The sequence below is a fragment of the Oncorhynchus clarkii genome, chromosome 27 (genome assembly GCF_045791955.1).
Source record: "Oncorhynchus clarkii lewisi isolate Uvic-CL-2024 chromosome 27, UVic_Ocla_1.0, whole genome shotgun sequence".
Classification (NCBI taxonomy): Eukaryota; Metazoa; Chordata; class Actinopteri; order Salmoniformes; family Salmonidae; genus Oncorhynchus; species Oncorhynchus clarkii.
Genome location: NC_092173.1, coordinates 12,413,026 through 12,437,556, shown reverse-complemented (window position 1 = coordinate 12,437,556; position 24,531 = coordinate 12,413,026). Strand labels below are relative to the sequence as shown.

At 46.6% G+C, this 24,531-nt stretch overlaps 1 protein-coding gene across 6 annotated transcripts in view; it reads left to right on the top strand.

Annotated features, from left to right (window-relative positions):
- Positions 1 to 24,531, top strand: part of LOC139385585 (MAP/microtubule affinity-regulating kinase 4-like) — a 56,330-nt gene that overhangs the window by 26,782 nt on the left and 5,017 nt on the right. For 3 of the 6 annotated variants that reach the window (XM_071130768.1, XM_071130771.1, XM_071130770.1), the window contains exons 4-16: positions 8,264 to 8,312; positions 8,864 to 8,929; positions 11,108 to 11,178; positions 11,434 to 11,490; positions 11,698 to 11,934; positions 12,377 to 12,496; positions 12,613 to 12,712; positions 12,926 to 13,035; positions 15,204 to 15,396; positions 17,459 to 17,685; positions 18,517 to 18,623; positions 20,201 to 20,470; positions 24,381 to 24,425. In XM_071130768.1, coding sequence (XP_070986869.1) covers positions 8,264 to 8,312; positions 8,864 to 8,929; positions 11,108 to 11,178; positions 11,434 to 11,490; positions 11,698 to 11,934; positions 12,377 to 12,496; positions 12,613 to 12,712; positions 12,926 to 13,035; positions 15,204 to 15,396; positions 17,459 to 17,685; positions 18,517 to 18,623; positions 20,201 to 20,470; positions 24,381 to 24,425 — 1,652 coding nt within the window. Of the gene's footprint in view, positions 1 to 8,263; positions 8,313 to 8,863; positions 8,930 to 11,107; positions 11,179 to 11,433; positions 11,491 to 11,697; positions 11,935 to 12,376; positions 12,497 to 12,612; positions 12,713 to 12,925; positions 13,036 to 15,203; positions 15,397 to 17,458; positions 17,686 to 18,516; positions 18,624 to 20,200; positions 20,471 to 22,587; positions 22,671 to 24,380; positions 24,426 to 24,531 lie in introns of all 6 variants that reach the window. The other 3 variants (XM_071130767.1, XM_071130769.1, XM_071130772.1) reach the window with 2 other exon arrangements.

The following is a 24,531-nucleotide window of genomic DNA, read 5'->3' as shown; positions in this document are numbered from 1 at the left end:
AGGGAACAGTCATTCATGGGCGACGGCTGGGTTGGCCGTTGGCGTGGATAAACGTCTCTTTCAGAGAAAGAGGAGGTTATTCAGTCGCTCTGCTGAGTCATTTCAGAGGGGAGCCTGTGTGTTCCGTTTACCTCTCTCGCTCGCTTTCTCTCTGGCTCTCTCTCTGGTCACATGACAGTGTGGTCAAGGGGAGGAGGTGTGTGCTTGTGTGTGACTGTACGTGCACAATGTGGTTGTGTAAAATATTTGTTGAAGCAATTTGCAAAAATGTCTGTGTGTGGGTATAGCGAGTGTATATGTGTGTGTCCTGTGCAGGCATACTTTGCCTGTGTGTGTGTATGCGACTGTGCAGGCGAGAGCTCGGACACAAGGCCTGGATTAAATGGTCTGAGTGAGGCCCGCGGGGACGGGGCCCAGACAAAAACACAGCCTTGTGTTCAACAACTGCCTGTGTCCACCACTGACTGACCCCCCCCCCCCCCCCCCCCCCCCCCAGTAACCTCGACTCACAATGACACATAGAGAGAGAGACAACTTAGTAAACTGCTTTGAGAGAGAGAGACAACTTAGTAAACTGCTTTGAGAGAGAGAGACAACTTAGTAAACTGCTTTGTGCAAATCCACATGCAAAACAGGAGAAAAACCAGAGGGAGCTCAGAGTTGATTAATTCTGCCTGGTTGTTCTATCTCTGTTTACTGCTTCAGAGCGAGAGCGGCTTCCGGTGTGACGGACAGGGTGGGAGGGTGGAGGGAGGGAGGACTGCATTAGACAGACGCATACTGTCGATGGGCTGTCCCACCCCTTGGCCTGTCGTGCTGAGGGTGGCAGGCAAGACAGGGCAGAGGTGGGTTGGGGTGGAGTAACTCCCCTGGGAAGATACTGGCCTGGGGATGGGACAAGGACTAGAGAGTCTGGCTTTGGTACCGGGGTTGGTATGGCAACAGTGACGTAGGGCCACTGCCAAGGGAATGGACCAGGAAGTCATTTATGGGCGTGCGAGAGAGGGAGAAAGTGCTAGATAGAAGGGAGGGGGATATGACTGAAGAGAGAAAGAGCAAGGAGGCGGCGGGGGAGGAGAGGAGAGACGGGCTTATCTGATTATTATCTTTAGAGCTCAGGTGAACAGTTGATGCGCTCTGTTCTTTTCAATTCAATTACAGACAGTCTCAAGGGATGTGGGACTGTGTTTGATTTGGATGGCATGTTCACGCATGGAGATGCATCATGTCATTTAAATGATAATATGACATCCCCTCGGTGGGGTGTGAATGTATACTTTGTGGCACTCACAGTAGCTCTGGTCCCATTAGCAGCACTATTGTGTAACATGTCTGCTTCACACAGGCTGATTCTCTCAGATGGGCCACATGCCCACCAGCAGATTCATGGGGGCGTCCAGCTGCCCTGCACAGCCATCTAATAACTTTGCCATTGAAAATAACCGTCTAATAACTTTGGATTTGACAATTGATAACAAGGGAATCAGTGAGTCAGATTTGCCGAACATGGTTTCTCAGATGTTTTTTTCCCCTGTACAGTGTTTCATCTCACTAGCCTATATCCTACAGTCATGTATCACTAGCCTATATCCTACAGTCATGTATCACTAGCCTATATCCTACAATCATGTATCACTAGCCTATATCCTACAGTCATGTATCACTAGCCTATATCCTACAGTCATGTATCACTAGCCTATATCCTACAGTCCATGTATCACTAGCCTATATCCTACAGTCAAATCAAATCAAATCAAATCAAATTTTATTTGTCACATACACATGGTTAGCAGATGTTAATGCGAGTGTAGCGAAATGCTTGTGCTTCTAGTTCCGACAATGCAGTAATAACCAACAAGTAATCTAACTAACAATTCCAAAACTACTGTCTTGTACACAGTGTGAGGGGATAAAGAATATGTACATAAGGATATATGAATGAGTGATGGTACAGAGCAGCATAGGCAGATACAGTAGATGGTATCGAGTACAGTATATACATATGAGATGAGTATGTAAACAAAGTGGCATAGTTAAAGTGGCTAGTGATACATGTATTACATAAGGATACAGTCGATGATATAGAGTACAGTATATACGTATGCATATGAGATGAATAATGTAGGGTAAGTAACATTATATAAGGTAGCATTGTTTAAAGTGGCTAGTGATATATTTACATCATTTCCCATCAATTCCCATTATTAAAGTGGCTGGAGTTGAGTCAGTGTCAGTGTGTTGGCAGCAGCCACTCAATGTTAGTGGTGGCTGTTTAACAGTCTGATAGCCTTGAGATAGAAGCTGTTTTTCAGTCTCTCGGTCCCAGCTTTGATGCACCTGTACTGACCTCGCCTTCTGGATGATAGCGGGGTGAACAGGCAGTGGCTCGGGTGGTTGATGTCCTTGATGATCTTTATGGCCTTCCTGTGACATCGGGTGGTGTAGGTGTCCTGGAGGGCAGGTAGTTTGCCCCCGGTGATGCGTTGTGCAGACCTCACTACCCTCTGGAGAGCCTTACGGTTGAGGGCGGAGCAGTTGCCGTACCAGGCGGTGATACAGCCCGCCAGGATGCTCTCGATTGTGCATCTGTAGAAGTTTGTGAGTGCTTTTGGTGACAAGCCGAATTTCTTCAGCCTCCTGAGGTTGAAGAGGCGCTGCTGCGCCTTCTTCACAATGCTGTCTGTGTGAGTGGACCAATTCAGTTTGTCTGTGATGTGTATGCCGAGGAACTTAAAACTTGCTACCCTCTCCACTACTGTTCCATCGATGTGGATAGGGGGGTGTTCCCTCTGCTGTTTCCTGAAGTCCACAATCATCTCCTTAGTTTTGTTGACGTTGAGTGTGAGGTTATTTTCCTGACACCACACTCCGAGGGCCCTCACCTCCTCCCTGTAGGCCGTCTCGTCGTTGTTGGTAATCAAGCCTACCACTGTTGTGTCGTCCGCAAACTTGATGATTGAGTTGGAGGCGTGCGTGGCCACGCAGTCGTGGGTGAACAGGGAGTACAGGAGAGGGCTCAGAACGCACCCTTGTGGGGCCCCAGTGTTGAGGATCAGCGGGGAGGAGATGTTGTTGCCTACCCTCACCACCTGGGGGCAGCCCGTCAGGAAGTCCAGTACCCAGTTGCACAGGGCGGGGTCGAGACCCAGGGTCTCGAGCTTGATGACGAGCTTGGAGGGTACTATGGTGTTGAATGCCGAGCTGTAGTCAATGAACAGCATTCTCACATAGGTATTCCTCTTGTCCAGATGGGTTAGGGCAGTGTGCAGTGTGGTTGAGATTGCATCGTCTGTGGACCTATTTGGGCGGTAAGCAAATTGGAGTGGGTCTAGGGTGTCAGGTAGGGTGGAGGTGATATGGTCCTTGACTAGTCTCTCAAAGCACTTCATGATGACGGAAGTGAGTGCTACGGGGCGGTAGTCGTTTAGCTCAGTTACCTTAGCTTTCTTGGGAACAGGAACAATGGTGGCCCTCTTGAAGCATGTGGGAACAGCAGACTGGTATAGGGATTGATTGAATATGTCCGTAAACACACCGGCCAGCTGGTCTGCGCATGCTCTGAGGGCGCGGCTGGGGATGCCGTCTGGGCCTGCAGCCTTGCGAGGGTTAACACGTTTAAATGTCTTACTCACCTCGGCTGCAGTGAAGGAGAGACCGCAAGTTTCCGTTGCAGGCCGTGTCAGTGGCACTGTATTGTCCTCAAAGCGGGCAAAAAAGTTATTTAGTCTGCCTGGGAGCAGGACATCCTGGTCCGTGACTGGGCTGGATTTCTTCCTGTAGTCCGTGATTGACTGTAGACCCTGCCACATGCCTCTTGTGTCTGAGCCGTTGAATTGAGATTCTACTTTGTCTCTGTACTGACGCTTAGCTTGTTTGATAGCCTTGCGGAGGGAATAGCTGCACTGTTTGTATTCGGTCATGTTACCAGACACCTTGCCCTGATTAAAAGCAGTGGTTCGCGCTTTCAGTTTCACACGAATGCTGCCATCAATCCACGGTTTCTGGTTAGGGAATGTTTTAATCGTTGCTATGGGAACGACATCTTCAACGCACGTTCTAATGAACTCGCACACCGAATCAGCGTATTCGTCAATGTTGTTGTCTGACGCAATACGAAACATGTCCCAGTCCACGTGATGGAAGCAGTCTTGGAGTGTGGAGTCAGCTTGGTCGGACCAGCGTTGGACAGACCTCAGCGTGGGAGCCTCTTGTTTTAGTTTCTGTCTGTAGGCAGGGATCAACAGAATGGAGTCGTGGTCAGCTTTTCCGAAAGGGGGGCGGGGCAGGGCCTTATATGCGTCGCGGAAGTTAGAGTAACAATGATCCAAGGTCTTTCCACCCCTGGTTGCGCAATCGATATGCTGATAAAATTTGGGGAGTCTTGTTTTCAGATTAGCCTTGTTAAAATCCCCAGCTACAATGAATGCAGCCTCCGGATAAATGGTTTCCAGTTTGCAAAGAGTCAAATAAAGTTAATTCAGAGCCAACGATGTGTCTGCTTGGGGGGGGATATATACGGCTGTGATTATAATCGAAGAGAATTCTCTTGGTAGATAATGCGGTCTACATTTGATTGTGAGGAATTCTAAATCAGGTGAACAGAAGGATTTGAGTTCTTGTATGTTTCTTTCATCACACCATGTCACGTTAGTCATAAGGCATACGCCCCCGCCCCTCTTTTTACCAGAAAGATGTTTTTTCCTGTCTGCGCGATGCGTGGAGAAACCTGTTGGCTGCACCGCTTCGGATAGCGTCTCTCCAGTAAGCCACGTTTCCGTGAAGCAAAGAACGTTACAGTCTCTGATGTCCCTCTGGAATGCTACCCTTGCTCGGATTTCATCAACCTTGTTGTCAAGAGACTGGACATTGGCAAGAAGAATGCTAGGGAATGGTGCACGGTGTGCCCGTCTACGGAGTCTGACCAGAAGACCGCCTCGTTTCCCTCTTTTTCGGAGTCGTTTTTTTGGGTCGCTGCATGGGATCCACTCCGTTGTCCTGTTTGTAAGGCAGAGCACAGGATTCGCGTCGCGAAAAGCGTATTCTTGGTCGTACTGATGGTGAGTTGACGCTGATCTTATATTCAGTAGTTCTTCTCGACTGTATGTGATGAAACCTAAGATGACCTGGGGTACTAATGTAAGAAATAACACGTAAAAAAACAAAAAACTGCATAGTTTCCTAGGAACGCGAAGCGAGGCGGCCATCTCTGTCGGCGCCGGAAGTCATGTATCACTAGCCTATATCCTACAATCATGTATCACTAGCCTATATCCTACAGTCATGTATCACTAGCCTATATCCTACAGTCATGTATCACTAGCCTATATCCTACAGTCCATGTATCACTAGCCTATATCCTACAGTCCATGTATCACTAGCCTATATCCTACAGTCCATGTATCACTAGCCTATATCCTACAGTCATGTATCACTAGCCTATATCCTACAGTCCATGTATCACTAGCCTATATCCTACAGTCATGTATCACTAGCCTATATCCTACAGTCATGTATCACTAGCCTATATCCTACAGTCATGTATCACTAGCCTATATCCTACAGTCATGTATCACTAGCCTATATCCTACAGTCATGTATCACTAGCCTATATCCTACAGTCATGTATCACTAGCCTATATCCTACAGTCCATGTATCACTAGCCTATATCCTACAGTCATGTATCACTAGCCTATATCCTACAATCATGTATCACTAGCCTATATCCTACAGTCATGTATCACTAGCCTATATCCTACAGTCATGTATCACTAGCCTATATCCTACAGTCCATGTATCACTAGCCTATATCCTACAGTCCATGTATCACTAGCCTATATCCTACAGTCATGTATCACTAGCCTATATCCTACAGTCCATGTATCACTAGCCTATATCCTACAGTCCATGTATCACTAGCCTATATCCTACAGTCCATGTATCACTAGCCTATATCCTACAGTCATGTATCACTAGCCTATATCCTACAGTCATGTATCACTAGCCTATATCCTACAGTCAGGTATCACTAGCCTATATCCTACAGTCATGTATCACTAGCCTATATCCTACAGTCATGTATCACTAGCCTATATCCTACAGTCATGTATCACTAGCCTATATCCTACAGTCATGTATCACTAGCCTATATATCCTACAGTCATATATCACTAGCCTATATCCTACAGTCATGTATCACTAGCCTATATCCTACAGTCATGTATCACTAGCCTATATCCTACAGTCATGTATCACTAGCCTATATCCTACAGTCATGTATCACTAGCCTATAGTCCACTGTATATTTCTTGGGTCTTGATAAATATTTACATTCAGTGCAGGGTCCTGGATACAAATGCACAAGACATTGGTACAACAACACTAAACTAGCCCTCTACCTGAAGTTGAACTTGGTAAACAAAAGTGGGTCTGTGGACACCGCCTGCTTTTTTAAAAATTATGTGGCGCAGCGACGAACTGATCAACATCTTGTGTTGCGTCACATACTGTGTTTTTGTATAAACATGTCTCCATACTGGTTGAGGCAGGTCACTTTGCAGTGCAACAGCACGAAAGGGAGAGCATGGCTACTGTTTCCAACGATAGGAGCTATATTGAGTTTGTCCTCGGGACAATGGGGGCCATAGAATACCAGGAATCTGTTTGGTAATGTCCATGCTGCAGGTCGGCTCATCCAGTCGCCTCAAGCAACACGAATTGTTATGGCATCCTCAATGTATTATTACATCACACCAGGAAGTAGACAGCTATGCTTACATTATGCTATGATGGAACTTTCCCCCGCAAGTAACACCACAAACAATCTATGTTCATATTGTTTTTTTAAACTTCTCCTCCCCCTGGCAATATCCCTAGATATTCTTCCTCGTATTATTTATACGAGCGTAATTTAAATCATTGAATCAGGACACTGTACACCAACGAGCCCAGCTCCGTTCTGTTTGTGCATGTTTATTTGAGACGTGAGTCATTTGCTTGCACAGTCACTGAGGCATACACATTTCAATCGTTCCCAGTTTCCTTCTCTCTGTTTCCTTCTGTCCTCAAGGCAACGCAAAATATATAGATAATCCTAGCAACTTTACTCTTGCCAATTCCGTGTGCAGATATCTTGTTTGAAAGCTGCCGTCGAAGGCCGGAATCACAGGATCGAGCATAGGGGGGGCTGAGAAAGAGGCATGGTGAGACGCAGCTCCCTGTGTTTTGGAAGAATGGGCTCGAACTTCTAAGGAAGCTGGTCGCCTTCTCACACAACCATCAGCGCATTCCAGCCATTGTGTGTGTTTCTTTCCCTATCCTTCCTGTCTTTCTCCCTTACTCTCTTTCCTCCTCTTGCTTCCACTCACACTAATACAATAGGAAATGTAACTTTGTGTCTGTCTCTATTTCTGTCTTTATTGAAGTATTTATTTTCCCCCTTCCACAAACCCAGCCCACAGTCGCTCACTCATTCCCTTTTACGTGGTCAGAGCAAGCCGATGCCTCGTCACCCAGTCTCAACATATACAGTTGAAAGAGAGGACTCTCTTTGCTGGTGCACACACACACTATAATTATCCCCAAGATGCCGTCAGCTCTCCCAGTTCCCCCACTTACAGCAGATGTCAAAACCAGGAAAGGAGGCTTGTGAACTTGTTCGAGGGAGGGCCGTGTGTGTGTGGGAATATAGTGGGTGTGAGACAGTGTGTATATACGATTGTGTGTCACCTCATAACCGCAGGGCATTGAATCACACACAGCGGCGGCAGACAGTGCCCGTGCTGCACCACCATTGCAGCAACAATGTGATGTAGTGTCTCCACCATTTCTAGAATTAGAAGAGGCTAAAAGCAGCAGCACCTCCTGTGGGGAGGGAGGCTCTGTCGAGGGAAAGAGATACTCTGTCTAGTCAGGCTGTCCCTGGAGTGGTCCTCTCTCTAATTAGCAGAAAGCTAGCAAGTGTTGGAGGGGGAGGTGCGTCCATTTTCCGAGAAGCAGCTGAGCTTCATTATGAATGAATAAATGAGTGACAGTGTTGGAGGCGGGCTAACCTCCTCCTATCCGCCTGTCTGATGTTCAGTTATTATATTGTGAATCAGGGATTGTGATCATCCCCCACTTTCTTGCCTATCTTCATATGCACTATGATATATATATACCTGTATATCAGTGTGACTGTGAAGAGTTCCAATTCTGGGGCAAAAAATACTTGAATAATGAAATAACATTCTTTTAACTCGCTTCTGCTCTCTCTCTTTCCTCCAGCTCTTCAGAGAGGTACGGATCATGAAAGGCCTCAACCACCCAAATATCGGTAAGTGCCTCGGCTACACTAATATCCCCAGCTTCCAGGGTGTAGCGCCGCAGGGCATACCCCACCCTAGAACATCATCAGCCTAACAGCCATCCTCACGCAATGTTCCCCTTTACTGTCAAAACAGATGCTGAGCAGGAGTCAGGACATGTGATATGTACAATAGTCCCCCACTGAGCTCAAAATGATCCTCCTTTCCAGGGGACTCACTCACTCACCCAGACCCCATCGCGCTGCCCCTGTAATGGCCAGAGGGTGTGTCCCAAATAGCACCATATTCCCTATGCGCCCTGGTCAAACATAGTGCACTGTGAAGGCAATAGGGTGCAGTCGCTCATGTAAAGCCAGGACAGTAGACTACCTCCATTTATTATAAAGCACACAGTCACATTTAATACTGAATGCAGCTGAACCATAAACTGCTGTACCGTACTGTTGGCATTTACAGCACATCTCCCTTCTCTAAGGAACACACAGTCAATCACTTTGTGCATTATGAACTGTGTGTGTTTGTTTGTGCCACTATACTGAGTTGTCTGTGTGTGTTACAGTGCAGCTGTTTGAGGTGATCGAGACAGAGAATACGCTCTATCTGATAATGGAGTACGCCAGTGGGGGTGAGCAGAGTACCTCCCCTCAATCAGTATCCCTCTATTTCTCTTTCTCATCTGTTTTCTCTCCACCCCGCCCTCACGCTTTCCCTCTCCCCGGTACCTCTGACCCATCGATTATCTTTTGACTGCCCTCCTCCCTCCCTCTGCACTGTCATTGTCTCTCCCTTTCCTTCATGATCACTTTCTCCCTCTCCACCCCCCCCCCTTCTTTAATCCTCACTCCCCTCGGTTGTCCATTTTTCCTCCCATTCTGTTTCTTGCCAAATAAGGAGCTAATAGCCAAGCATGTGCCCCCTCCTGATCTCAACCTCACTGCTTTTCTCCCAGTGGATGTGCCCTCTAGCATGAAGCACTTACTGTTTATAAACACAACACACACACTCATGCACTCATTCACTCTCTTTCAACTCTCTCACACACCACCACCACATATTCCCAAATACATGCATGGGTCACAGACATGTAGACATGCCCATGCATCCGTCACATCAATAAGGTATCCAGATGTGACAGTGGCTCCCTGTACTTCATAACTTCTCTCTCTCTCGTTCTATCACCCTTTGCCTCTTTCTTTCTTTCCCTTTCTCTGCCGCCCTCTCCATTTTTCTCTCTGCCTCTCTCTCTCGCTTTTTCACTTGCTCTTTCTCTCTCTTCTCTCGTTGCCCCTCGCTTTCTCTTTATTTCTCTCTATCTCTGCCTCTCTCTCCCCCCCCATCTCTCTCTCTCTGTCATCATCTTCCTCTCACTCCTCTCATCTCTTCGTTATCCGGTCAATAATCACTCAGTAAATGACCCAAAGTCAACCATAGGGCCAGGGATCAGTGAGATGAATGAGGCCCTAAAGGCTCCATGATAAAGATACTGATCCCAGATCAGGCTCAATTTAATAATCCATCTCACTTATGATACTACAGCTGTGCATGCTCTCCTATGTTTTAGGGGGCGCTGTACTATTATGGCTGACCCTGTAAAGCAACACATTTCACTGCACCTATCCGGTTTATGTTACAATTAAGCATATTTTTAAATATTTGTTTTATGTTCTCCTTGATTCTTACATTGTAATTTCTCTGGTATATTGTGGCATAATGCCGTCATCGCACACACACACACACACTCACTCACTCACTCACTCACTCACTCACTCACTCACTCACTCACTCACTCACTCACTCACTCACTTACTGAGTGCCTCATAGAAATACAATATCATTATAGTACAACTCTTCTAAACACACTATATATACAGTAGGGGTGTGCGGATCAGCTGTTTGTTCACCTGCACCGGCCTGCAATTTCTAATAACCCATCCGCAACCGCCCGACTACATGTCGTAAAGTGTAGATCTGAGGTTCACACCCGACCCTAATCCGCAAATATAACAAATGTGCTACACAGTCAGAGATAGCGGAGCAAAACATTTTTTTATAGGCATATGTTCATTTCCAACAATTTTTGCAGGCTATTTGTTAGTCAATGTCTGTCAACTTCTATGATTAGATAAATGTAGATACTCTTCTGTCATGACTTGTTGCCCTGGAAGACTATGACAGTAGTTCCCTTGATGAACAGTAGTTCCCTTGATGGGCCATTTGGAAGTCCCCGTCTTGTGTCTGTTGAATTTGTATAGCGCCTCACAATCATCACACATAACATAACACTGCTATCATCTTACCACTTCACCAAATCTTTCCCCAACATTAGACTACTGTTCTGTCCCTCCCTTCGATTTGTTTTCAACTTTCCATTTCGCAGCTTTTCTCTTATCGAATTAAACTCCAGCATTGTCCTTTTTGCCTCTGTGGATCGAAGTTAACTTTTTCTGCCTAAGTTCCCAAAAGCATTTGGCAATTGGCGTGTATTCTGCGAGCATAAAGTTAGGCCCTAAAGCTCAATCTGCACACTAACGGCAGATAAAAGTAATGAAAGAAAAACCTTATTGTAGCCTCCAGATATATGAATTGCGCAAGAATGATACATTTATGAATGCATCATTTTCTCTTTATTCAACACGGCCACCACCCACCCTTCCTTCATTTCATGACCATTAACCATCTCGGCCCGCGGATATAAGTCACAGATATACGGTATAAGTGCCTCAATTACAGACGATTCAATCAGACAAGGTGTTGTAAGCCTGCTTCTCTGTCTGTTAATGTGGTTTGTCTCTCTCTCCCTCAGGCGAAGTGTTTGACTACCTTGTGTCCCATGGGAGAATGAAAGAGAAAGAGGCGCGGGCCAAATTCCGTCAGGTGAGACGCGACCAAAAATGTATAATCGCAACAAATCCCGGTGAATGGTGCTGAGTTGGCCTGTATTACATTGTAAGCATTACTGTAAGCTTGTATGTGTCCGTGTCTGTGTTTGGCATTTTTACTGTGACTTGTCTCACTCCCCTTCTTTCTCTCTCTCTCTCCCGCTCTCGCTCTCTCTCTCTCTGTCTCTCGCGCTCTCCGATCCCCCCTCTCCCTCTCCCTCTACATATATCTATCTATATCTATATCTAGATTGTGTCTGCTGTACACTACTGTCACCTGAAGAACATTGTTCACAGGGATCTTAAAGTACGTGACCGGCTCAGACCTGATGACTTGGGCTCCTTTTCATTGTCCAAAATGACAACCACTCATTGATATTATATATTATATATTCATTAACATATGTGAAACACTGATCATCACATTCCTGAAATGAGCATACAACCTCAGCCTGAATTGAACAGACTTTCAGTCCTTAAAGCTGCACTCGGTTATCTTCACCTGTCCCTGCAGGCGGAGAACCTCTTGCTGGATGCCGACTCCAACATCAAGATTGCAGACTTTGGTTTCAGTAATGAGTTCACCATGGGCAACAAGCTGGACACGTTCTGTGGCTCCCCTCCCTACGCCGCACCGGAGCTGTTCCAGGGGAAGAAGTACGACGGGCCTGAGGTGGACATCTGGAGCCTGGGGGTCATCCTCTACACTCTGGTCAGCGGATCGCTGCCCTTCGACGGGCAGAACCTCAAGGCAAGGCCTCCCGCAGCGCAGCCAAATGGCCTTGGCTTTGTCTGAGTTTCAAATGGCTCTCTATTCCCTACATAGGGCACTACTTTTGACCTGGGCTCATATGGTGTGGTCAAAAGGTGTGCACTATATAGAGAATAGGGTGCCTTTTGGGACGCAGACTGTGTCACTGAGGTGTCAATGTCAAGACGGCGTGTGTCTGGTTTGGATGTGATTTAGTTGATGCATTATGTGATGTTTTTGCTTACTAATGCTTTCTGTGGTCCTGAAGGGTTTTGTGCTGATTAGTTCATGTTCACATTTTATTTTCATGTTCAGTTAATCAAGAGAAGGAACACGTTGTCTTTTAGTCCATTTGCCATTAATATGTCTCGTGTTTTGTGTAACGTTATATAACGTTATGTGCACGTTTTGTGTAACATTATCTGTATGTGTTGTTCCCCAGGAGCTGCGGGAGCGTGTTCTGCGGGGGAAGTACCGCGTGCCTTTCTACATGTCCACTGACTGCGAGGGCATCCTGCGCAGGTTCCTGGTGCTCAACCCCACCAAACGCTGCACCCTGGAGGTGAGGAGGGCAACTGCAGGCGCCACTCAGACATACAGTACACGCAAGCACACTCTCACAAATCCACACACACCCTGTTTGTGGCATCTTTAACACATCGTTTTATCCCTCATTAGCAAATCATGAACGACAAGTGGATTAACTCTGGCTACGACGGAGAAGAACTGAAGCCTCATATAGAGCCCCTGGAGGACCATAATGATGCCAGCCGCATCGGTTAAGTACTCCCCTCTCTAACTCCCCTCTACTCCCTACCTACGTATTGTATGCCTCCCAAATGGCACCGTTTTTCATATTTAGTTCACTGGCCCCTGGTGGTAGTAGTGCACTATTGTAGGGAATAGGGTGCTATTTGAGACGTACCCACCCTCTTCTTTCTTTGAGCCTGTATCTCTGTCTAACGTCTCTCATCTCTCCGCTCTCCTCCAGAGGTGATGGTGGGGATGGGTTACACCCGTGACGACATCAAAGACGCTCTGACCACTCGGAAGTACAACGAGGTCACCGCCACCTACCTGTTACTGGGACGCATGAATGAGGTGAGGCACAACGAAACAACGTGTGTGTGTGAGAGAGGGTTTGGATAGAGGTAGGGGAGAGAGAGAGAGAATCCTTCCTCGTTTCTGCGTTGCCTGTGTTCCCCCGAAAATTTAGTTTACATTTTTTTTTATATACAGTTCCTTTGCGAAAGTATTCGGCCCCCTTGAACTTTGCGACCTTTTGCCACATTTCAGGCTTCAAACATAAAGATATAAAACTGTATTTATTTGTGAAGAATCAACAACAAGTGGGACACAATCATGAAGTGGAACGACATTTATTGGATATTTCAAACTTTTTTAACAAATCAAAAACTGAAAAATTGGGCGTGCAAAATTATTCAGCCCCCTTAAGTTAATACTTTGTAGCGCCACCTTTTGCTGCGATTACAGCTGTAAGTCGCTTGGGGTATGTCTCTATCAGTTTTGCACATCGAGAGACTGAATTTTTTTCCCATTCCTCCTTGCAAAACAGCTCGAGCTCAGTGAGGTTGGATGGAGAGCATTTGTGAACAGCAGTTTTCAATTCTTTCCACAGATTCTCGATTGGATTCAGGTCTGGACTTTGACTTGGCCATTCTAACACCTGGATATGTTTATTTTTGAACCATTCCATTGTAGATTTTGCTTTATGTTTTGGATCATTGTCTTGTTGGAAGACAAATCTCCGTCCCAGTCTCAGGTCTTTTGCAGACTCCATCAGGTTTTCTTCCAGAATGGTCCTGTATTTGGCTCCATCCATCTTCCCATCAATTTTAACCATCTTCCCTGTCCCTGCTGAAGAAAAGCAGGCCCAAACCATGATGCTGCCACCACCATGTTTGACAGTGGGGATGGTGTGTTCAGCTGTGTTGCTTTTACGCCAAACATAACGTTTTGCATTGTTGCCAAAAAGTTTAATTTTGGTTTCATCTGACCAGAGCACCTTCTTCCACATGTTTGGTGTGTCTCCCAGGTGGCTTGTGGCAAACTTTAAACGACACTTTTTATGGATATCTTTAAGAAATGGCTTTCTTCTTGCCACTCTTCCATAAAGGCCAGATTTGTCTAATATACGACTGATTGTTGTCCTATGGACAGAGTTTCCCACCTCAGCTGTAGATCTCTGCAGTTCATCCAGAGTGATCATGGACCTCTTGGCTGCATCTCTGATCAGTCTTCTCCTTGTATGAGCTGAAAGTTTAGAGGGACGGCCAGGTCTTGGTAGATTTGCAGTGGTCTGATACTCCTTCCATTTCAATATTATCGCTTGCACAGTGCTCCTTGGGATGTTTAAAGCTTGGGAAATATTTTTGTATCCAAATCCGGCTTTAAACGTCTTCACAACAGTATCTCGGACCTGCCTGGTGTGTTCCTTGTTCTTCATGATGCTCTCTGCGCTTTTGACGGACCTCTGAGACTATCACAGTGCAGGTGCATTTATACGGAGACTTGATTACACACAGGTGGATTGTATTTATCATCATTAGTCATTTAGGTCAACATTGGATCATTCAGAGATCCTCACTGAACTTCTGGAGAGAGTTTGCTGCACTGAAAGTAAAGGGGCTGAATAATTTTGCACGCCCAATTTTTCAGTTTTTGATTTGTTAAAAAAGTTTGAAATATCCAATAAATGTCGTTCCACTTCATGATTGTGTCCCACTTGTTGTTGATTCTTCACAAAAAAATACAGTTTTATATCTTTATGTTTGAAGCCGGAAATGTGGCAAAAGGTCGCAAAGTTCAAGGGGGCCGAATACTTTCGCAAGGCACTGTATATATATTTCTACCGAGACACGCAGAAAGTTACAAGTATATTTGTAGCGAACAGAGCGAGCGCTAGTGTGAATGAATGGGTCATTAGTGCACAGCCACTGCTTGCTCCTCATCTCCCTATAGTGCAGTGGTGCACATCAGTTATATTTAAGATGGTTCCAACATAATTACATTTTCATGCATTTTGGAGTAGAATGTCCTTTAAAAAGTCACCAGAAAAGTCTACAAAATTATCCCCCTCCGCTTCCTTAGCCACCCATGCTAACAAAAATCCCCGGGGAACACCTGGCGTGCCTGTCTGCCACAATACGTGTGTACGCTTGTCTGTGTATCCACACTGTCCACAGTCACCTGAGTCCTGATCCTAACGTGTGTGTGTGTGTGTGTGTTTGTGTGTGTGTGTGTGTCAGGTGGAGGGCAGCGAGTCTCGGTCAACCAGCAGTCTGAGCCTGGCGCGGGTACGGCCAAGCACCGTCATCAACGGCACCAGTAAACACTCCACCTCCTCCACCACCTCCGCCTCGGCCTCCTCCTCCTCTCACAGCAAGACCACCCAGCGCAGCGCCTCCACCTACCACCCCCGCAGGAGGCACAGTGACTTCTGTGAGTGGGCTGTCTCTTATTCTACGTCCCAAAATGCACCCTATTCCCTATCTGATGCACTACATTTGACCAGAGCCCAGAGCTCTGTTCAAAAGTAATGCACTAGTCAAATGTCGTGCACTATAAAGGGAATAGGTAGTAGTTATTGTTGATATACATTACTGTCTGTCCATCTGGGAGTATTATGTGTCATAGGAGCTTCCATGACATTGCAGTGCATTCTGGAACTATATCCCTTGACTTTTTCCACATTTTGTTATGTTACATACAGCCTTATTCTAAAATGGGTTAAATTGTTTTTTCCCCTCATCAATCTAAACACAATACCTCATAAGGACAATGCAAAATAATTTGTGGGGAAATTTTTACAAATGTATTAAAAATCAAGAACCGAAATATCACATTTACATAAGTACTCATTACTTTGTTGAAGCACCTTTGGCAGCGAGTACAGCCTCGAGTCTTCTCTCTTTGGGGAGATTCTCACATTCTTCTCTGCAGATCCTCTCAAGCTCTGTCAGGTTGGATGGGGAGCATCACTGCGCAGCTATTTTCAGGTCTCTCCAGAGATGTTTGATTGGGTTCAAGTCTGGGCTCTGGCTGGGCCACTCAAGGACATTCAGAGACTTGTCCCGAAGCCACTCCTGTGTTGTCTTGGCTGTGTGCTTAGGGTCGTTGTCCTGTTAGAAGGTGAACCTTCGAGGTGTTGAGTGCTCTGGAGCAGGTTTTCATCAAGGATCTCTCTGTACTTTGCTCCGTTCATCTTTCCCTCGATCCTGACTAGTGTCCCAGTTCCTGCTACTGAAAAACATTCCCACAGCATGATGCTGCCACCACCATGCTTCACCGTAGGGATGGAGCCAGGTTTCCTCCAGACGTGACACTTGGCATTCAGGCCAAAGAGTTCAATCTTGGTTTCATCAGACCAGAGAATCTTGTTTCTCATGGTCTGAGAGTCTTTAGGTGCCTTTTGGCAAACTCCAAGCGGGCTGTCATGTGCTAACATAAAGGCCTGATTGGTGGAATGCTGCAGAGATGGTTGTCCTTCTGGAAGGTTCTTGTATCTCCACAGAGGAACTCTGGCGCTCTGTCAGAGTGACCATTGGGTTCTTGGTCGCCCCCCCCCTTCTCCCCCGATTGCTTAGTTTGGCTGGGTGGCCAGCTCTAGGAAGAGTCTTGGTGGTTCCAAACTTCTTCCATTTAAGAATGATGAAGTCCACTGTTTTTTGGATGACATTTAATGCTGCAGAATTGTTTTGGTACCCTTCCCGAGATCTGTGCCTCGACATAATCCTGTCTCATAGCTCTACGGACAGTTCCTTCGACCTCATTGCTTGTTTATTCTCTGACATGCACTGTCAACTGTGGGACCTTATATAGACAGGTGTGTGCCTTTCCAAATCATGTCCAATCAATTGAATTTACCGCAGGTGGACTCCAATGAAGTTGTAGAAACAGCTCAAGAATGATGAATGGAAACAGGATGCACCTGAGCTCAATTTCGAGTCTCGTAGCAAAGGGTCATTATGGGGTATTGTGTGTAGATTGATGACGAAAAACATTTATTTAATCCATTTTAGAATAAGGCTGTAACGTAAGAAAATGTGGATAAAGGGAAAAGGTCTGAATACTGTCCGAATGCACTGTACATCCATTAGTGTCTGACCTAACCCATTAGTGGGTGTTTGTTTTCCAAATAGCTGTCCGTCAATACCTTTTCACTTGTGTTTTAAATGGTTGTGAAGTAGTGTTCCCCTCCGTTCTGCCAAGTTTGAGAATGTTTGCTTTGTGTGAATGAGAGTGTGAGGTCACCAGCCACCACTTTACAATTGGGTGAGATATTCATAATTTGTACATTGCCCACTCATCTGTCAGTCTATAATATGCTGTTTATCCCAAACGACTTACAGTAGTCCGTGCAGACATTTACATATGGGTGGCGCCAGCAGAATTTAAACCCACCATCTTGGTTTAACAAGTGCCTTGCTCTACCAACTGAACCACACAGGGTCGGACTTTGATTCTCATGTCGTATCATCTGCCCTGTCTGTCTGTTGTGCAGGCGGTCCAGCAGCGCCCCCATCCCACCCCAAGCGTAGCCCCAGCAGCGTGGCGGGGGCAGACAGGGAGCTGAAGGAGGAGGGGGGGCGCATGGCGTCCCGGAAGGTCAGCAGCAGTGTGGTGGGCAGCCGTTCCATCCAGCCCCCCTCCAGCCCCATGGTCAGCAGCGCCAACAACCCCAACAAGTCAGAGATCCCCGACCGCCGCAAGGAGATTATCACCGCCACGGTGAACACGCACACACACACATACAGATAGGCCATGTTCCAGGCTGACTGCATGTCTGCAAACCACATATCATAGAGTTATCTGATGCCAGACTGCGCTGTCGAAGGCGTGCCACACAACCATTGGTTGATGCAATGCAATGTGTGCAATGCAGTCGGCTTACAACATGACCTTTACAAATAACTGTACATTATAAACACACACGCACACACACAGGGAAAAGAAGGGTTAACACCATCAAGAGACAATGTTGCAAGAGGTTAATGAAACTAAGATCAGTGTGCGGGGGAATGAACCAATAACACTACGAATAGAGAATCTACAGATTCATGCTCAACTAAGATGTGGACAGAGAGAATAGAGATTCAACGCTAGCATATAGGGAGTCAACATCTGCTAAATATGCGTATGTGACCAATCCGATTTGATTTGATGAACAACAACAACAGTGTGTATGGAGATGAACCCGAGATGAACCCTTTGAAGGGCTCAGAGGTGCTCTGACAAGGTGGACTGAGAGTGACAACGAAAATTCAACACGGATACTGTGGTTCCTTAAAGTGCATTCCTTTTGACCAGGGCTCATAAGTAGTGCACTATAAAGGGAATAGGGTGCCTTTTGGGATGCATCCACTGACACTGTGATGTGGGGTGTAGATTTTATCAGAGTCACGGCTTTGAATAGACATGAACATCCCTAGCGTTATGTGACCATTAGACAATGTCATCATATGGAGGAGTGGAGGGATATACAGTAGGATGGATGCCTTTCTGAATTTCACCAAATCACAATCAATGTGTTATCTAACTGTCATTCTCCCTGACTTTCAGAACAACGTCCCAGCAAGTGCCATGATCCGCAGGAACACATACGTGTGCACCACGGACCGGAACAGCACAGACAGGCCCTCCCTGCTGCAGAACGGCAAGGAGAACAGGTGAGCAGAGCATTTGGGTTTCATGTTTGTGTTTGAGTGTTGCACATGTGCTTCTACATTTGTTGAGTCCTTGAGAATAAGAGCAGGGATACATTCACTTTCTCAACATTCTGTGTGCATACATAACCTGTGTGTCTTGACTGTACTGTAGTGGTGTGTTTGTGTGTAGTACTGGAGATAAAGAGCTTACTGCTGTGTGCCAGAAGGGGCGGGTTATCATGTGACCTAACGTCCCAGCTCAGGGCCACGTGGACTGGGGGAGGGAGGGGGTTGGAGATAGAGGGGGAAAGTGGGAGATGGCAGTGTCCCAACTTGACCAGCAGGCGCCTTCTAGGCCCTGTCAATGCAATGCCACGATAGACGGGCTGACGGGACACATACGTGCTAGAGCGCACACACACAGTGCAGCCGCACAAACAAATACACCGCTGCACACACAATGATAAAATGCACAAACCAACACACTCGGAAACAGACACAAATAATAATGCTCATACAAACAAATGCATGCTGTCGTACAATTACATGATATAGACAGATACATTACACAGAAATACACAGAAATACATTAAACAGAAATAGATTACACAGAAATACATGGTCATAGTGATCATGCATTACATTCTACACATGTTTAGTTCCTGCCCCTGGTCTCTTTTGCTTTGGGGCTCAGGTTGAGGGTAAATGATTGTGCTCTGAAACGGCTGCAAATCAACCAAAGGACTCTAATGTGTCTGCCCTACTCGGCCCCTCTCCCTGTGGGTATGTCTGTCTATCAGAGCTCTGGTTATTTAGAGCGTTAAGTGAAGCGGCCCCAGGCCAACAGGGGCTCAGCCAGCCTAGCTAACCCAGCCATTCAGGGAGAACTGTAGGGAGCGGGCCAAGGGGACGAGGAGAGGAAGAGCTCTGCCAAGTGGATGAAAGGATGCCGGGTTAAGAGGGCATGGGGAAGGAGAGGTGGCTACTGCTGGACGTCCACACGCCAGCCACACTTCTCCAAGCAGATGGCTGAGATCTTCATTATCAGTCTGTCACTCTCCCTCAAGCCCTCTCACCCTCTCTCTCTTTCTCTCTCACCCTCTCTCTCTCTCTTTCTCTCTCACCCTCTCTCTCTCTTTCTCTCTCACCCTCTCTCTCACCCTCTCTCTTTCTTTCTATTTCTATGCTCACTTTTCTTTTCTCACTCTTTACCAGCATACCAGTCACACCCCTCCCACATCCCCCTTTCCAGGCTGTCCTTCCCTCCTCCTCCCTGATCCCCATCTCCCCGTCACAGTCTGTTTCCACCAAAGGCCCAGTTCTGATTTGGCCTCAACCTTACCTCTGCTGAAAGCCAACACAAGTGGAAGCTCCTCCCCTGTAATGGTTCACCATCCCTCTGCCTTAACACTCAGCTAAGTCTCGCTAAAGCCTTTCTGGGTCAGATCCTTTGTCTCAACCGATACATTAGAACGATGATATGCCCTGGGTTGTCATACATTATGGACTGATCACCTCACTGTTAATGGTTGAGTGATGGATGAATGTGATGATGATCTGATTGTTTTGTCCTTTCTGCTCTCTCTCTCCTCTCTTAGCTCCATTTCCCACCGGCTGCCCCCGGCCTCGCCCTCTACCCACAGCATCGCTGGGGCCTCTGGGACCTCCTCCTCCGCGGGCTCCCGCCTCACCCGGGGCTCCAGCATCCGCAGCACCTTCCACGGTGGCCAGCTGAGGGACCGGCGGCCTCCCTCCCACGCCCCTCCCACCTCCCCCACCCTGTCCCACGACGCAAGCCCCCTGCCCCACGCACGTACCCGCGTCACCTCCAACCTGTTCAGCAAGCTCACCTCCAAGCTCACACGCAGGTAAGAGGAGAGTGAAGGGAGTGTGAGGAAGCCCTGAGCTTTAGCCCCCCAGTATAGTGACGACAACAATTCTAGGCTAGTCCATAGTGAGGGTAGAATTCATAGCTTGAAGGAATTTCAGTAGAAACATCAGAAGTGTAAGCAATCCTAGTCGAAACAGCTGAAAGGGACAGGCAGCGTGCAATTTGGAGGATTCTAATAGATGTTAGTTCTATTATACGATGCTGCGCGCACCATTGTGAAATTCAACACTCGTCAGGGATAGCGACTGCCGTTTAAGCAATTAGATCAAATAAAGATCATGTACGGTCTAGCAAGGACAAGGATTACTATGAGCTGTCGCTCCTGTTACCCCCCGTGTTATTTTACTTGTGGAAATCTGGGGAGATCTTTGTTAGCGGAGCCGCTCATCTGTGTGCACTGATGGAGACAATCAACTTTAGTTTAGATAGCAGGCCTGAAGCAAAAGTCAAAATAAATGTTGATTGAGGCATATGACCATGAAATAGCGCCCTAAATGAGACTAGCATGTAGCAGAGGCCTTGGATCCATTCTGAAATAGACTTGGGGCTTTCCCATCCGGACCCGATATGCATAAATACATTTTTCAAATATAGAGACCCGTTCCGAACGGACCAGAGGACAACTCATCCGTATAGACCTGGTCGGATCCAGACCCGGTCCGATCCGAGTGAGGGAAGCAGCAGAAAAGTCCATGTTTAAGCTACTTTATTAACCGGAATTGATAAAGCGCGAGGTAGAAAGAGGTGACGCTCAGGGCCCGTGCGTGAATGTAAGCTACTGTGAGTGGGAGCGAGTGACACATGAACAGGGAGGAGGTAGGGTGAGACGAGAGACTGCAACCGACCAAGCCGACTCGTGCTATAGTAGACTAATAGCTGCCATAGCTAGGTTATTTATCAACCAATATGATTACGTAGTAACTGTCTTGACTGCATCAAACCAGGAGAAGCTAGTTAAGCTAGTAGCTAGCTAGCTAGCTAGGCTAATTGATGCAGCATGCTCTTTCTCGTCCTACAGCTACAAACAACATTCAGAATATAAAGTAGCAGTCTATCTGTTGGCTCTTGGTCGTTGTAGCCTATCCTTTTCTTTAACTTTAAATTCAATCATTTTAATTCCATCTCCATTGATTAGATATCTCCTGACCTTGGTCCCACACAGAGGCTCTATGACTATAGCCTATTGCCGCTTTGATGACTTGTGATTGACCAACAACCAGCGACGCGCCACTCGTGAAAAGCAAAGAGTAGCAGCATAAATTCTAAACTTCTCTCTCTCTCTCTACTGCAGCAGTCGCGTTTGGATCTGTATGGGTCCTTCAGGACAAGTCAGTTAAATTTACACATACCTGTGACAATCAGACCAGACCCGTGTCATTATTTAGAATTCTGGATCCAGAACTGCTCTGGTACTGGATCGGGTCTCGGGTATGTGGATCCGTGAAGACCTCTAGGGTGTAGGCTACAGTGTTAGTTAGTGTGTTAAGGAAAAGCCAGTTAGGCTACTGTAGAGGAGGGCACACAAAGCCCAAGACAGGTGACAGTGACTATCAGTGATACTTGGAACCCTTCCTCAATATGGAGGACATTCGTCTTATCCCTAGAGAGACAGTGGAGTCAGTAAGGTGTGTGTGTCTGGCCATCGGTACTCAGACTAACACTGCTGGAGGGTCTGAAATGCTTCTGACGCCCCCCTCTCTCACTCTCTCCTTAATCTGCATTGATTTTCCTCAGGCTTACTTCCTCCTCTATTAACCACAGGCTTCAAACCCCCACTTACCCAGTTCACCTTCTCTCTCTCTCTCTCTCTCTCTCTCTCTCTCTCTCTCTCTCTCTCTCGCTCTCTCTCTCTCGCTCTCTCTCTCTCTCTCGCTCTCTCTCTCTCTCTCGCTCGGTCTTGGCTGTTTTTTGGGGAAGTGCTTCATGTTTCTGTTTCTTAACTACTTTGCTTTTCCTTGTTAACTTTACTTTTCCTTGCCAATCAGCTGCAATCTTTTATCCTTTTCCCCCTTTATCCATATCTCTTTCTCTCTCTGTCTTTTTTTCTTTGTCTCTCTATTTTTCTTCCTTGTTTCTCTCTCTTCTTCCTCGTAGGGTCAATCTTGACCCCTCTAAGCGTCCCAACTCAAACAAGTCCGTCTCGGGCTGCACTCTTCCGCAGGGATCAAAAACAGTTAGTAAGTTCTTCTTCCCATGTTTCTGGCTCCTTCTCTCTGTCTGCCTGTCAGTCTGTCTGTCTGTCTGCCTGCCTGCCTGTCTGCCAGCACCTCCAACCCCTCGCCCACTCCCCTCTCATTCACAGCCTCAGTATGTGCGCTGTGTCTGTTGTCTGAGTTCAGTTCAAGAGCGCGCCCTAGAGGCCACAGGTGACACAGCATACCCTTGACAACAACAGCACATTAGCAAGCAATAACCCTGCTTTCCAAAGACTTTTAAAATGCGCACACGCTTGTAGTACTTGATGTAGGAGCAGTTTGGGATCCTCTATACATTCTTCTTCTATTTTCAGTTCATGTAAAGGCAGTTGGTTAATGGATGTGTTGTTGTATGAATATCTACCAAATGATTGTGGCACTTAAAACAATAATACATGATTGGACATGAAACATTTCTTTATTCCTATCTTTGAAAGTCAAATCAAAGGGGTCTGATGTGGCTTTGGACTCTACGGGCTGTTCTTTACCTTCTCCTAAAGCTTCAGGGTGCACCTCAACCTGATGACAACTTCACTCATTGTGCAGTTGTGTGCCGTCCAGTTGTACTTTTTCACGCAATTGTAAGACGGCGACTCATTTAATGAACTCCATATATTCCTTGCGTTGTTAAAACGTCACCAGTCCCAGAGGCAGTACTGTGAAGCTGTTTCAGTGTTTTTGGTTTAGCCAACCTCCCTCTTTGCCACACAACACAACGCTATCACAAGGCCAAGGAGTTCAGATTGGAGGGGGTGGTGGTTTTGTTTGTAAGGAGCTGCTGCCATGCGTCCTTAGCATCGCTGACACTTCAAAGCAGGATTAGTTGCGTAATAGAGCCTTTATCCCTCCCCTCTTAACGGGATCCTCTTCACAGTCCCAGCCAGAGGCACAGGCTTGTCAGTCCTTATCCCACCACTCCACTCCACTCACCATGGGCTCCACTCACTCCCTCTCTCCCAGAGAGATTTGACCCAACATGGCAGCCCAGACACTATCCCCACTTGCAGGTTTGTTTTAAGACACTCTACAGCTCAGATCTCTCCCCTATCCTGTTAGATTGAGATTTTATAGAAGGAAAGCTCTAGTCCTTTCAGGACACACCCAGTTCCTGTGATGGCTTTTGGGTTGGTCAGGCTGGTGGAGACGGCATTTGAAATGGGAAGGTTACGAACATGGCGACACTCTTTGTGGTGCTTGAACAGCAGCGCCCCCTTGTGTGTGTTAGATGGATGTGTAATGGGACATCTCAAAAGCTGACCATACTTTAGTGGTAGTAGTCATTGGGCAAACACTATGGGCTTTCATTATGCTTTTTGTTAAAATGTCGGAATAAATGTTCTACAAACTTAGGTAAAAAACCATCACAGCACACGTTAGAATTGCCCAGTTATGTCACGCAACGCAAGCAGCAGCAGCTTTCTAGTCCTGAGCCTGAACCTGCCCTGAGCCCTTCCTCTAAAAAACATTCCTAGTGTGGCTTCAAAGTGTATGTTTTGTTTTATTTGTTTATTTATAATTTCCGTACATTTCGGAAGGTTGATGTCACTCTGACTCTGATGAGTTGATGGTGTTGTGGTTATTTCTCTATTGGCTGTTGCTGAGGGAAGGATAGGAACAGGAAGGGGAGGGAACAAGGGATATTTCTCTATTGGCTGATTCATTCCTAACACACACTTTTGTCTTCGTCTTGAGGGTCACAGACGAACCTGAGAGAGTCTGCAGATCTCCGGTCACAAGGTGAGTGTCTACAATACAGTATGTCCCACTGTGATGAGAAACTATTTAATTACAGGCCCAAGATCAGTTTCTCCAAACCCAGTTGTAAACACATTCATTATGATCA